We start from the raw sequence: 12,323 nt of genomic DNA, 5'->3' as shown, positions 1-12,323 counted from the left end.
CCACTCCTACCACCTCCCCTCCCACTGCCTTCCCTCCCACTGCCTCCCCTCCCACCACCTCCCCTCCCACCACCACTAGTCCAGCCTCCCCTCCCACCACCTCCCCCCCAACTTTACAGAGACTTCCAGTCGCTCAGTGAACTCCAAGGGCTGAATGGCCTCCTCTAAGTCACTGTGCAGCAATAGAGGAGTGGTGTTGGTGTTGAATTCCTTTCCACTCTCCTGCTCCTACCTCAAAGGTCCTGAGCCGACACAGGCCGGACCCTGGGTTCTGGGTAGGACAGGGCAGACTGCTCCCTGTTATGACAAATAGTGCCTTTGCAAACGGAGGGAGCAGGGGCCAAACCAAATCATCTTATTCAATTAAAACAATGAACTGAAGATCTGAATAGCAAACAGAAAATGCTGGAGAAACTCAGCAGGTCTGGAGGCATCCGTGGAATGAGAGGAAGAGATTAACATTTTGAGTCCAGTGACCCTTCTTCAGAACCTTCTGAAGGACAGACCTCACCAGAATCAAAATGCTAACTCTGTTTCTCTCTCCACAGCCACTGCCAGACCTGCCGAGTTTTCCCCAGCAAGACCACTTCATTGTTCCTTTAAGTTTGATCTGCCCAGTTCCTCTCCGAGTTAATGCTGTAGTAGAGAATCCTTACCGGCAGATTCATGTCACCTTGTGGAACATTCTGTCATTTTTGTGTGGACAGGAAATGTCATGTTTGACAAATCACAGGGTTATTGCCTCATTCTTTAAGCTGAAGCCACTGTGTTGTATTTACAGTACGAGAAATAAAGTACACACTGCTGCTCCTGAGTGTGAGGTTCGGAGATTGAATATTTGTGGATGTGGTGCCAATCAAGAAGGCTGCTTTTTCCTGGATGGTTTCGAGCTTCTTGAATGTTATTAGAGCCGCACCCATCCATGCACGTGGGGAGTATTCCACCACACTCTCGATTTGTGCCAACAATGTGCAGGTTGGGTGGATTAGCCATGGGAAATGCAGGATTTACAGCAACAGGGGAGAGGGTTTTGTCCAAGTGGGATGCTTTTCGGAGGGTTGGTGTGGACCTGATGGGTTGGTGTGGACCTGATGGGTCAAGTGGCATAATTCCACACTCTAGGGATTCTATGTTTGTGAACAGGCTTTGGGGAGTCAGGAGGTAAGTTATTCATTGCAGTATTTCTGGTCTCTGAGCTGTTTTTGTAGCCACTATGATGAGTCCAGTTCAGTTTCTGGTCAATGGTAAACCCCAGGATGTTGATAGTGAGGGATTCAGTGATGGCTAATGCCATTGAGTCTGGAACCAGGGGCATAGAAAACTCTGGACAGTATTCAGTTCTGGTCTTCTTATCTAATGAAGGATGTAAGTGCACTGGCAGTGGTTCAGAGGAGGTTTACCAGATTGATACGTGGAAGGAGTGGGCTGTTTGGTTGAGGAAAGATTGGACAGACTGGGCTGGTTTTCAGTAGAGTTTAGAAGAGTAAGGGGGTGGTTTGATTGAAGTGTACAAAATCCTGAATGATCTGGACAAGGTGGATATGGGAAGGATGGTTCCTCATGTGGGTCAGTCCAGAACCCGGAGCACTGTTTATAAATTAGAGGTCACCCTTTCAGGGGGAGAGGAGATGACTTTTTTGTTCTCTCTGAAGGTTGTGCAGCATTTAGACTGTCTACCCCAGAAAGTAATGGAAGTAGATTTATTGAATATTTTTAAGGCAGAGGTGGATTCTTGTTGGACAGGGGAATCGAAGGGCATTGGGGGTTGATGGGAACGTGGAATTCAAAACACAAACAGATCAACCTTAATCTTATTGAATGGTGAGGCAGGCTTGAAGGGCAGAATGGCCTCCTCTGTTTCTATTTCATGTGTCCATTAAAAAATGGTAGGCCATTTGAGATCAGGAGGAACGTCTTAGAATCATAGAGATGTACAGCACAGAAACAGACCCTTCGGTCCAACTCATCCATACCAACTAGATATTCTAAACTTATCTAGTCCCAATTGCCAGCATTTGACCCATATCCCTCTAAACCCTTCCTATTCATGTACCCATCCAGATGCCTTTTAAATGTTGTAACTGTACCAGCCTCCACCACTTCCTCTGGCAGCTCTTTCCATACACGCACCACCCTCTGTGTGAAAACGTTGCCCCTCAGGTCCCTTTTATATCTTTCCCCTCTCACCTTAAACCTATGTGCTCTAGTTTAGGACTGCCCCACCCGAGGGAAAATACCTTGCCTATTCCCCCTCAATCCATGCCCTCTTGTGATTTTATAAACCTCTATAAGGTCACCTCACAACTTCCAATGCTCCATGGAAAACAGCCCCAGCCTCTCCCTATAGCTCAAACCCTCCAACCCTGCCAACAACCTTGTAAATCTTTTCTGAACCCTTTAATATTTCACAACATCTTTTCTAAAGCAGGGAGACCAGAATTGAATGCAGAATTCCAAACCAATGAATTGTAGCAGTGCAAGATGACCTCCCAACCCTACTCAATGCACTGACCAATAAAGGCAGGCATACCAAACCCCTTATTCACTGTCCTGTCTATGTGCGACTTCAAGGAACTATGAACTTCACAGAGAAAGGGTATGAAACTTTTGGAATTCTCTCCCAGAGGATTATGAAGGCTCCATCACTGAGTGAGTTCAAGACAGCGATAGCTAGGTTTGTAGATATTTAAGACATTGGGGGCTAGTACAGGGAAATGGAGTTGAGGTAAATAATGAGGAGCAGGAGGCTGAATGGCCTCCTCCTGCTCCTACCTGATATGTGCTGAGGAAACTCAAGGGGAGACATTTGGATTCTCTGCCTCTGCTCTTTGCTTGGGGCAGGAGAGGGGTAGTTTTGGTGAAGGCTGAGTGGAAAGGGGCCTGTCTGGAGGAGCTGATGGGCGAGCCAATTAATAAACATGTCCAGTCGAAGACAGCCACACTCTCCGCCTCACCACGTGGCCGGGCCAGTTTGGACGTTCAGAGCTGCCCGATGGAATGGAGGTGCAGGTTCGATGGGCCGAGTGGTCTATTTCTACTCCAAACTCCCTCTGTCAGTTGGAAAGGGAGGCAGTTTCCTCGGGATCCGTGGGGATGCATGGATGACTTTAGCAATGAGGTTGCAATAGACTTTCCCTCTTTTCCCCAGAGCGAGACTCTTAGCAGGAGTCAGCTTTGTAAAGGAGGGAGATGAAACCCGTCCAAGCTGAGTGTGTGGTCAGTTTTTGTGCAGTAGAGACACACGAGTGATAGTCACATGTAGTTAATCCTCCCTCTGTGCTGCACCTTGAACACTCCCTGTTCATTCTCCCTCCTAGTCAGATTTGGGACCATTGTAGATGGAATTCATTAGTACCACAGCAGCAACTGGGAATCACCATTGCAATAAACCCACTCAGGAAGTGGATCCATTTTTGGCAGAAACCAATAAACACACTGGGCTGGACCAATGCTGTCCCAGCAACCCACTGAAGCTGATCGCCACCTGGAGCCCTCGCATTGCAGAGTGAATTTCATTTTTATACTCACCTCCCCACATGCAGCTCCGTGCCAGTTTCATGGTTAGATTCCCTACAGTGTAGAAACAGACCCTTCGGCCCAACAAGTCCAAACCGACCCTCCAAAGAGTAACCCACCCTCGCCCATCTGACTAATGCACCTAACAACTATGGACAATTTAGCATGGCCAATTCACCTGGCCTGCACATCTTTGGAATGTGGGAGGAAAACCACGCAGACACAGACACGGGGAGAATGTGCAAACTCCACACAGACAGTCGCCCGAGGCTGGAATTGAACCTGGAACCCTGGCACTGTGAGGCAGCATTGCTAACCACTGAGCCACTGTGCCACCTTTGGGCAGTTCTCAGCCCTGCCCAAAGGGCAATGCACCTTTGCTCAGGGTGGATCTAAGGAAGGTGTTTGCCACTCATGGGAGAGACAGAATCTGGGATTCTCCAATCTGAGGCAGTCACCAATAATCCCAATAGAGAAGAGGCTCCTGTACCCAGAGAGTGGTGAGAATGTGGAACTCACTCCCACCGGAGAGATAGAGATTCGGGGGAATGGTGTTATATATTCCAGGGGAAGCTGGATAAACACATGGTAACCATCAGTGTCCTAGGGGTTACCAATGACTAGAGACTGAACTGGATTCTCCACATAAATACAGTGGCTGCAAGAGCAGGTCAGAGGCTAGGAATCCTGCAGCGAGTAACTCACCTCCTGACTCCCAAAGCCTATCCACCATCTCCAAGGCACAAGTCAGGAGTGTGATGGAATACTTCACACTTGCCTAGATGAGTGCAGCTCCAACAACTCTCACAACCATCCAGACAAAGCAGCCCCCGCTTGATTGGCACCATATCCACAAGCATCAATATCTCCCCCACCGATGCTCAGTAGCAGCAGTGTGTACCATCTACAAGATGCATTGCAGAAGTTCACCAAAGATCCTCAGACAGCACATTCCAAACCTACCTCCACTTCCGTATAGAAGGACAAGCGGGAACACCACCCCCTGCAAGTTCCCCTCCAAGTCCCTCACCACCCTGATTTGGAAATATATCGCCATTTCTTCAGTGTTGCTGGGTCAAAATCCTGGAATTCCCTCCCTAAGGGCATTGTGGGTTAACCCACAGCACATAGACTGCAGCTGTTCAAGAAGGCAGCTCACCCCCACCTTCTCAAGGGGGGCAACAAATACTGTCCCTGGTAGCAGTGCCCATATCCCATGAATAAATGTCAAAGCAAACATGAAGTGTACAGCAATAGGTGGATGTACAGATAGGGTTGGAGGCTTGTGCAGATAAATGAAACCAGTATGGCCACAGAGAGGCAGGCAAGATGAAGGTTAATTCCAGCAATGACACGACTGGGTGCGGAGGAGGGTCTGGGTAATCACCTCTGTTCATTATGTCTTCAAGTGGAGTTGAATTGTAGGATGTTCACAGTGGTGACCTTTTGGTCCATCCTGTTAGTACTGGCCCACTGCAGGAGCCACTTAGCTCTAATGCCCCAGTCGGTGTACGATAGATTAAATCTGCTAGTGCTAATGCTGCACTCTCTAAGTGGGCTGCCCATTGTGTCACAAGTGGTCCTGCCTGCAGTTGCTCTTATCTACCACTAGAGGGGCCTTCAGAACTTCAGGTCCCCTGCATTATGCTTAAAACAACAACTTAGAGAATCCCTCCAGTGTTGAAACAGGCCATTCAACCCATGGAATCCACACAGACCCTCTGAAGATCCATCCTCTCTATCTGCAGAACTCCCCAGTTCCTGTGGATCATCCACTCAGCCTGCGTGTCCCTGAGCAAAATAACATGGTCAATCCACCAAGCCGGAGCACCCAGAGGAAACGTGCACAGACACGGGGAGAACATACAAACTCCACACAGACAATTGCCTGAGGCTGGAACTGAACCTGGGCCCTTGGCATGTGAGGCAGCAGTGCTAACCACTGAGCCACTCTACTATCCCTTATAGGAGAAAGTGAGGTCTGCAGATGCTGGAGATCAGAGCTGAAAATGTGTTGCTGGAAAAGCGCAGCAGGTCAGGCAGCATCCAGGGAATCCCTGGAAGCTGCCTGACCTGCTGCGCTTTTCCAGCAACACATTTTCAGCTACTATCCCTTATAGTCATGTAGTGCCTCTAAAATTGCCCAGCGTTCCCAGGCACACGAGAAAAATATTAAATCAAACAACTTCAGGTGGTATGGGACAAGTGACCCTTAGCTTGGACAAAGGGGTAGGTTCCGAGGAGCAACTTATAGGGCAGGGGTTGCAGAGAGGTTTGGGGAGAGCAGTCGAGAGGTCAGGGAGCTGGCAGCCAACAGTGGATTGGAATTAGAGATACTCTGAAACATGAGGAGTGTCCTGGGGGGTAACTTGTGAGGCTGGAGGGGTTTTCAGAGGCAGGGAGGAAGGCAAGGCGATAGCGGGTGAGAATTTTAAAATACGGGTTAAATTCTCTCTCAGAAACTCAATACTTCATCCTGTCTGTACATGAGATAAGGCACAGGGGATCGACCAGTCTCTGTACAATTCAGGCAGTTAGGTGCAGCCTCCTTTCCCTTTAAGAATTTATTTGAAAGGAATGTGATTCAAAACATATCCTTCTTGCACACCTTATACAACATGCTGAAATCCTTAAAGGGGTTTTGTTTTATGGGCATATAACTCACAAAAGCCGCTCAAACGTCTGGTTAGTGTATGGAAAATGGGTCCTCAGAATTAAATGATTCCTGACTCTCCCTGTTTTCTGGAGTTGATTATTGCAAGATTAGATTTTTTTTTAAAAGGATAATGATTAGTAAAAAGCCAACAAAGGACCAGCATTGGCAAAGAGTATGCAGTCAGAGGGAGAGCTTCCCTCCTCTGCAACAGCTTCAGCTGAAATCAGAGCAGACAGACATTTTGAAGGTATTTGCAGTGTTTCAGGCTGGTTGGGTGTTACACTGGGAGCCTCCATATAAACTGCTGGATAGCATTGCGTCGAGAGGTTTTTTTTTTATTCCATCCAGGATGGAGGTGTGGCTGGGCTATTGCATTCCTAACTGTCCCTTAACTGAGTCTCTTGCTGGGGCCATTTCAGAGGGCAGTAAAGAATCAACCACATCGTAGTGGGTCTGGAGTCACGTATAGGCCACACCAGATAATGATGACGGATTCACACCAATGTTCATCATTTGGCTAGTTTTAAAATGAAGTAATGATCTACTATGGTGGGATTTGAACCCTTATCCCCAGAGGATTAGGGTTGTTAGCGCATTGAGAATACCCCTACACTACTGCTGTGGGCCTCGGCAGGTTCTTTGCTCCCCATTTGGTCCCACTCCCCTTTTCATTCCCCATTACCCAGAAAGATCTGGCCTTTTCAGATTTGTTCCCTTTGCTCTTTTCCATGTAAACCACCTTGAAACAATCCGGTTTACTGCTTTCTCCCCCACATACCAGTAAGATTCATTCAAATTAGGAGCAAATGCAGGCCATTCAGCCCCTCGAACCCATTCCACCACTTGATAAGATCATGGCTGATCTGCTTATAGTCTTGACTCTGCTTTGCTGCCTACTCCTTGGTAACCATTGACTCCCTTGTTAATGAAGAATTTACCCACCTTGGCCTTAAAAACATTGACTGGTCCCGAGCCTCTGGCAAGAGTGTTTTGAAAGACTTGTAGAATTATAGACATGTACAGCACAGAAACAGATCCTCAAGTCCAACTCTTCCATGCCAGCCAGATATCCTAAATTACACTAGTTCCATTTGCCAACATTTGGCCCATATCCCTCTAAGCTCTTCTTATCCATGTACCCATCCAGATGCCTTTTAAATGTTGTAATTGTACCAGCCTCCACCAGCCTCTCTGGCAGCTCATTCCACCACCCTCTGAGTGAAAAAGATTGCCCCTTAGGTCCTTTTTAAATCTTTCCCCTCTCACCTTAAACCTATGCCCTCTATTTTTGGTCATTTCTACTCTGAGGAAAAGACCTTGGCTATTCACCCTATCCGTGTCCCTCATGATTTTATAAACTTCTATAATGTTATCCCTCAGCCTCCGACACTCCAGGGAGAATATCCACTGCCTATTCAGCCTCTCCTTATAGACCCTGTAAGAGAAAAAAACTCCTCATCTCCATTGGGGAACCCATCAATATGAAACTAGATCTCGAGTTCCCTAGATCTCGACCGGGGAGGGGGTTGATCTGGTGGTGGTGGGGGTCAGGGTCACAGTTGAGGTGGGAAGCTGAGACTGTACCCCCACCACCCTTCTCTCTTCTACACCCCATCCCATTACTCCACAGCCCCTACCATTCACTGAGGCCTCATGAGAACTTGGAAGCCTTAAAACAGGGTCACAGTTTAGGAACTCTTTGGTTTTGTGTTCTAGATAGTGCCAGCTCAGGTGGTGGTACCATTGCCTGTGTGTTGTTGGCACTCCGGGTTCACCTCTCAAGTTTGAGTACAGAGATACCAATGCAGGGCTGAGGGAGTGCTGCACTGTCAGACAGGCTGCCCCTTATTGACTCAGTTACACCGAGGCTCACTGTGTCAGACAGAAAGGTTCCCCAGAAATTAATTTGACTGGGGGACTCTCTCCCAAGTGAATGATTCAACATTTCTGCCTCAAATAACGTTTTGAATTCAGGTTATCCATGTCATAGGTTGTGGGATCTTGCTATGTCTATATGGGCGATCATATTTGCTACGACTACACTTCAGAAAGTATTTCGTTGGCTGATTTCACTCTGAATTGTCCAGTGGTTCAGAAAGCTGCACTACAAACAATGCTATCAGGGCTCATTGTTGTGGTAGTGTTGCTGCCTCTGGCTCAGGAGGCCCAAGTTCAGGACCCTCCTGCCCCAGACCTATGTTGTAATGTTTGATCACAAAAGTCTAGTAATGCAGCTCTCTTTATGATCAGGTTTGAAAAGTGAGACTCTCTTTCTAAAAGATAAGTCTGTAAGCACTTTAGGATTTGCAAACAATTTGGCAGCTTTTATGTCATTTTCTCTCTCTTTATTTTTGTCTCTTCTCCTCTCTCTCTTTCTCTTTCGCTCTCTTTCTTTTTTTCATTTTCTTTCTCTGTTTCTTTCTCTCTCTTTCTCTTTCCTTCTATCTCTTTCTCTCTATCTCTCTATCTGTCCCCAATACTTCCAGCTCAGAATGATCACAACAGAGTTTTATTGAGTTGAGTTCTTGGTTGGGGTGAGTTTTGAGCCCCTGAGTTTCAGATTCTCTGATCAAATCCCAAAACACACACTCTCCAGGTGAGCAAATGATGAAACTAGTGAAAAACCCATGGAAACATCACTATATCAAGTCCTTTTAAATTATAAGCAATGGTTTAAATGCAGATTTTCTTTGTAAACAAAGCCCTGAGCCCTTGGGTCATTGAATCATTGAACAGTTAACAGCCCAGAGGAGATTGTTCAGCCCGTTATATTCACACTGGCTCTCTGCAAGACAACTCAGCCCCTCCCATTCTCCTGCAAGTATTTTTTCTGCTTTGGATATTTATCCAATTCCCTGTTGACAGCCTCAAGTGAACCTGCCTCCATCACAATCTCAGCATCTTCCAGGCCTCAGCTGTTTGCCAGATAAGGACATTTCTCCCTCTGTCTCCTCTCAGCCTGAACTGGAGTCCTGTAGTTCTTAATCCTTCTCCCAAATGGACTGGCTTCTTCCGCTGATGGTGAACCTGGGGCAGCCGGGGAAAGGAGCTGAGACTCCAGGTTTCCTCTGAAGTTGCCTGGGATGGTTTTAGGAGGGGTGGGGAGGGGGGGAGGCGCAATTAACCTCAATGCCTTGGAAACTCAGCCAAAACCAGTTCTCGGTACCCTCCCCACAACAAGCTTCGCACACACAAAGTCATTGCCCAGCGACTAGCTAAAAGGGTGTCTGAGCATATGTCTGTGTGTGTGTGTGTGTCAGTGTGCCTGTGCGTGTGTGTGTGTCAGTGTGCCTGTGTGTGTGTGTGTGTGTCTGAGCATATGCTAGTGCGTGTGTCTGTGTGTCTCTGTACATGTGTGTGCATCTGAGTATCTGTATAGAGATTAGAATAGGTTTGGGCGATGCTGCTGCTGCAGGTGAATAGCTGACTGTTACACTTATGCAGGGCAAAGTGGCAGGTTATGGAGGCACCTGAGGGCTGAAGGAGTCTAGGGAGCCCTATAACTGAGCAGGGAGAGGGAAGAAAATTATTGGGATGGGGAGCGAGTTGAGGGAACATGTGATCTAATCCCAGGTGCAGTCATATAGTTGTTCCTCGTATTGCATGGTGAATTTTACATTTAAAAGCAGAATTTATTCCAGTTGAGTGTTATCAGAGACTGTAAATGCTCAGGACTGAAGCTGCATGAAATTACTAAGCAGTTCCTTTGATTTTCTGAAAGATTGATGCTGTTTGAGACACAGACAGGTTCAGACTGCGGAACTGGGCAAAGGTTGGGGTGGAGAGTGGAGGAGGGGGTTCTTGGTTTAAAACATTGACAGTAACTGCTCCCAGCTGCCCAGGATGTGGGTTATCTCCATTGAGCTAAATAGAAAAAAAACCTTTGCTAAAACTTTCATTCAACCAACTTCTGCTATGAGCTCCGACAATTCCTGGACCCAAACAGGTTTTAGGAGCAGGAGAAAGCCATTTAGTCTAACAGATACAGTCAAATATCCCTGAATGTTTCATGTTGGTTTTCCCAGATTGAATTGCAGCTCACTCACTCCCTCTTGCTGGCCTCTCCCACTCCCCTCATTGCAATATCCAGCTTGGGAACAGCTTCCCTCAGGATCAGGCAAGTCAGCGAGTGTAGCTTTGACATCTGACTTGGAAAGGCATCACCATCCAGCTTGATACTGCCCACTCTGTCAAACCCACAAAAAAAAACTTTTAATTAGTATCTTTTATTGGCAAAAGGACACCATCCAGGTGCTGAGACCCCACCCTAGACTGAGGCAAATCCCTGGGGTGCCACTTTTAAGTGCTGAGAGCCCACCCTGGGCTACACCATTGGCACTCAGATCCCACCCCGGTGTAGACCCTTGGGCACTCAGACCCCACCCTGGTGTAGACCCTTAGGCACTCAGACCCCACCCTGGTGTAGACCCTTGGGCACTCAGACCCCACCCTGGTGTAGACCCTTGGGCACTCAGACCCCACCCTGGTGTAGACCCTTAGGCATTCAGACCCCACCCTGGTGTAGACCCTTGGGCACTCAGACCCCACCCTGGTGTAGACCCTTAGGCACTCAGACCCCACCCTGGTGTAGACCCTTGGGCACTCAGACCCCACCCTGGTGTAGACCCCTGGGCACTCAGACCCCACCCTGGTGTAGACCCTTGGGCATTCAGACCCCACCCTGGTGTAGACCCTTAGGCACTCAGACCCCACCCTGGTGTAGACCCTTGGGCACTCAGACCCCACCCTGGTGTAGACCCTTAGGCACTCAGACCCCACCCTGGTGTAGACCCTTGGGCACTCAGACCCCACCCTGGTGTAGACCCTTAGGCATTCAGACCCCACCCTGGTGTAGACCCTTGGGCACTCAGACCCCACCCTGGTGTAGACCCTTAGGCACTCAGACCCCACCCTGGTGTAGACCCTTGGGCACTCAGACCCCACCCTGGTGTAGACCCTTGGGCACTCAGACCCCACCCAGGTGTAGACCCTTGGGCACTCAGACCCCACCCTGGTGTAGACCCTTAGGCACTCAGACCCCACCCTGGTGTAGACCCTTGGGCATTCAGACCCCACCCTGGTGTAGACCCTTGGACATTCAGACCCCACCCTGGTGTAGACCCTTAGGTACTCAGACCCCACCCTGGTGTAGACCCTAGTGCATTCAGACCCCACACCCGGTGTAGACCCTTGGGCACTCAGACCCCACCCTGGTGTAGACCCTTAGGTACTCAGACCCCACCCTGGTGTAGACCCTTGTGCATTCAGACCCCACCCCGGTGTAGACCCTTGGGCACTCAGACCCCACACCCGGTGTAGACCCTTGGGCACTCAGACCCCACCCTGGTGTAGACCCTTAGGCACTCAGACCCCACCCTGGTGTAGACCCTTGGGCACTCAGACCCCACCCTGGTGTAGACCCTTGGGCATTCAGACCCCACCCTGGTGTAGACCCTTGGACATTCAGACCCCACCCTGGTGTAGACCCTTAGGTACTCAGACCCCACCCTAGTGTAGACCCTTGGGCACTCAGACCCCACCCTGGTGTAGACCCTTGGGCACTCAGACCCCACCCTGGTGTAGACCCTTAGGCACTCAGACCCCACCCTGGTGTAGACCCTTGGACATTCAGACCCCACCCTGGTGTAGACCCTTAGGCACTCAGACCCCACCCTGGTGTAGACCCTTAGGCACTCAGACCCCACCCTGGTGTAGACCCTTAGGTACTCAGACCCCACCCTGGTGTAGACCCTTGGGCACTCAGACCCCACCCTGGTGTAGACCCTTAGGCACTCAGACCCCACCCTGGTGTAGACCCTTAGGCACTCAGACCCCACCCTGGTGTAGACCCTTAGGCACTCAGACCCCACCCCGGTGTAGACCCTTAGGCACTCAGACCCCACCCTGGTGTAGACCCTTGGACATTCAGACCCCACCCCGGTGTAGACCCTTGGGCACTCAGATCCCACCCTGGTGTAGACCCTTGGGCACTCAGACCCCACCCTGGTGTAGACCCTTGGGCACTCAGACCCCACCCTAGTGTGCTGAGGACAACAGCCCAGTGTTTAAGATCGATTAAGGCATCTCCTACTGTTTCTCTGACTGAGGTCAGTGCATCAACCCTAGACCTGGGATCTTGCTGTACATGACT

The 12,323-nt window shown here is 49.2% G+C and overlaps 1 protein-coding gene across 3 annotated transcripts in view; it reads left to right on the top strand.

Moving 5' to 3' along the window:
* The window catches only part of dpf1 (double PHD fingers 1), a 63,931-nt gene that overhangs the window by 44,472 nt on the left and 7,136 nt on the right, over nucleotides 1-12,323 (top strand). Inside the window, exon 8 of one of the 3 annotated variants that reach the window (XM_087984067.1) lies at nucleotides 549-695. The exons of the other annotated variants lie outside the window; for them this stretch is intronic. Within the exon in view, the coding sequence (XP_087840193.1) occupies nucleotides 549-634 (86 nt within the window). The 3' untranslated portion in view covers nucleotides 635-695. Of the gene's footprint in view, nucleotides 1-548; nucleotides 696-12,323 lie in introns of those variants that run through there. 3 annotated transcript variants of the gene reach the window in all.

The sequence above is a fragment of the Chiloscyllium plagiosum genome, unplaced genomic scaffold (assembly GCF_037043375.1).
Source record: "Chiloscyllium plagiosum isolate Xiang-an unplaced genomic scaffold, Cpla_swu_hap1 HiC_scaffold_47, whole genome shotgun sequence".
NCBI classification, from domain to species: Eukaryota; Metazoa; Chordata; class Chondrichthyes; order Orectolobiformes; family Hemiscylliidae; genus Chiloscyllium; species Chiloscyllium plagiosum.
Note: the sequence above shows the minus strand (reverse complement) of the source record. Positions and strands in the feature narration are given on the sequence as shown.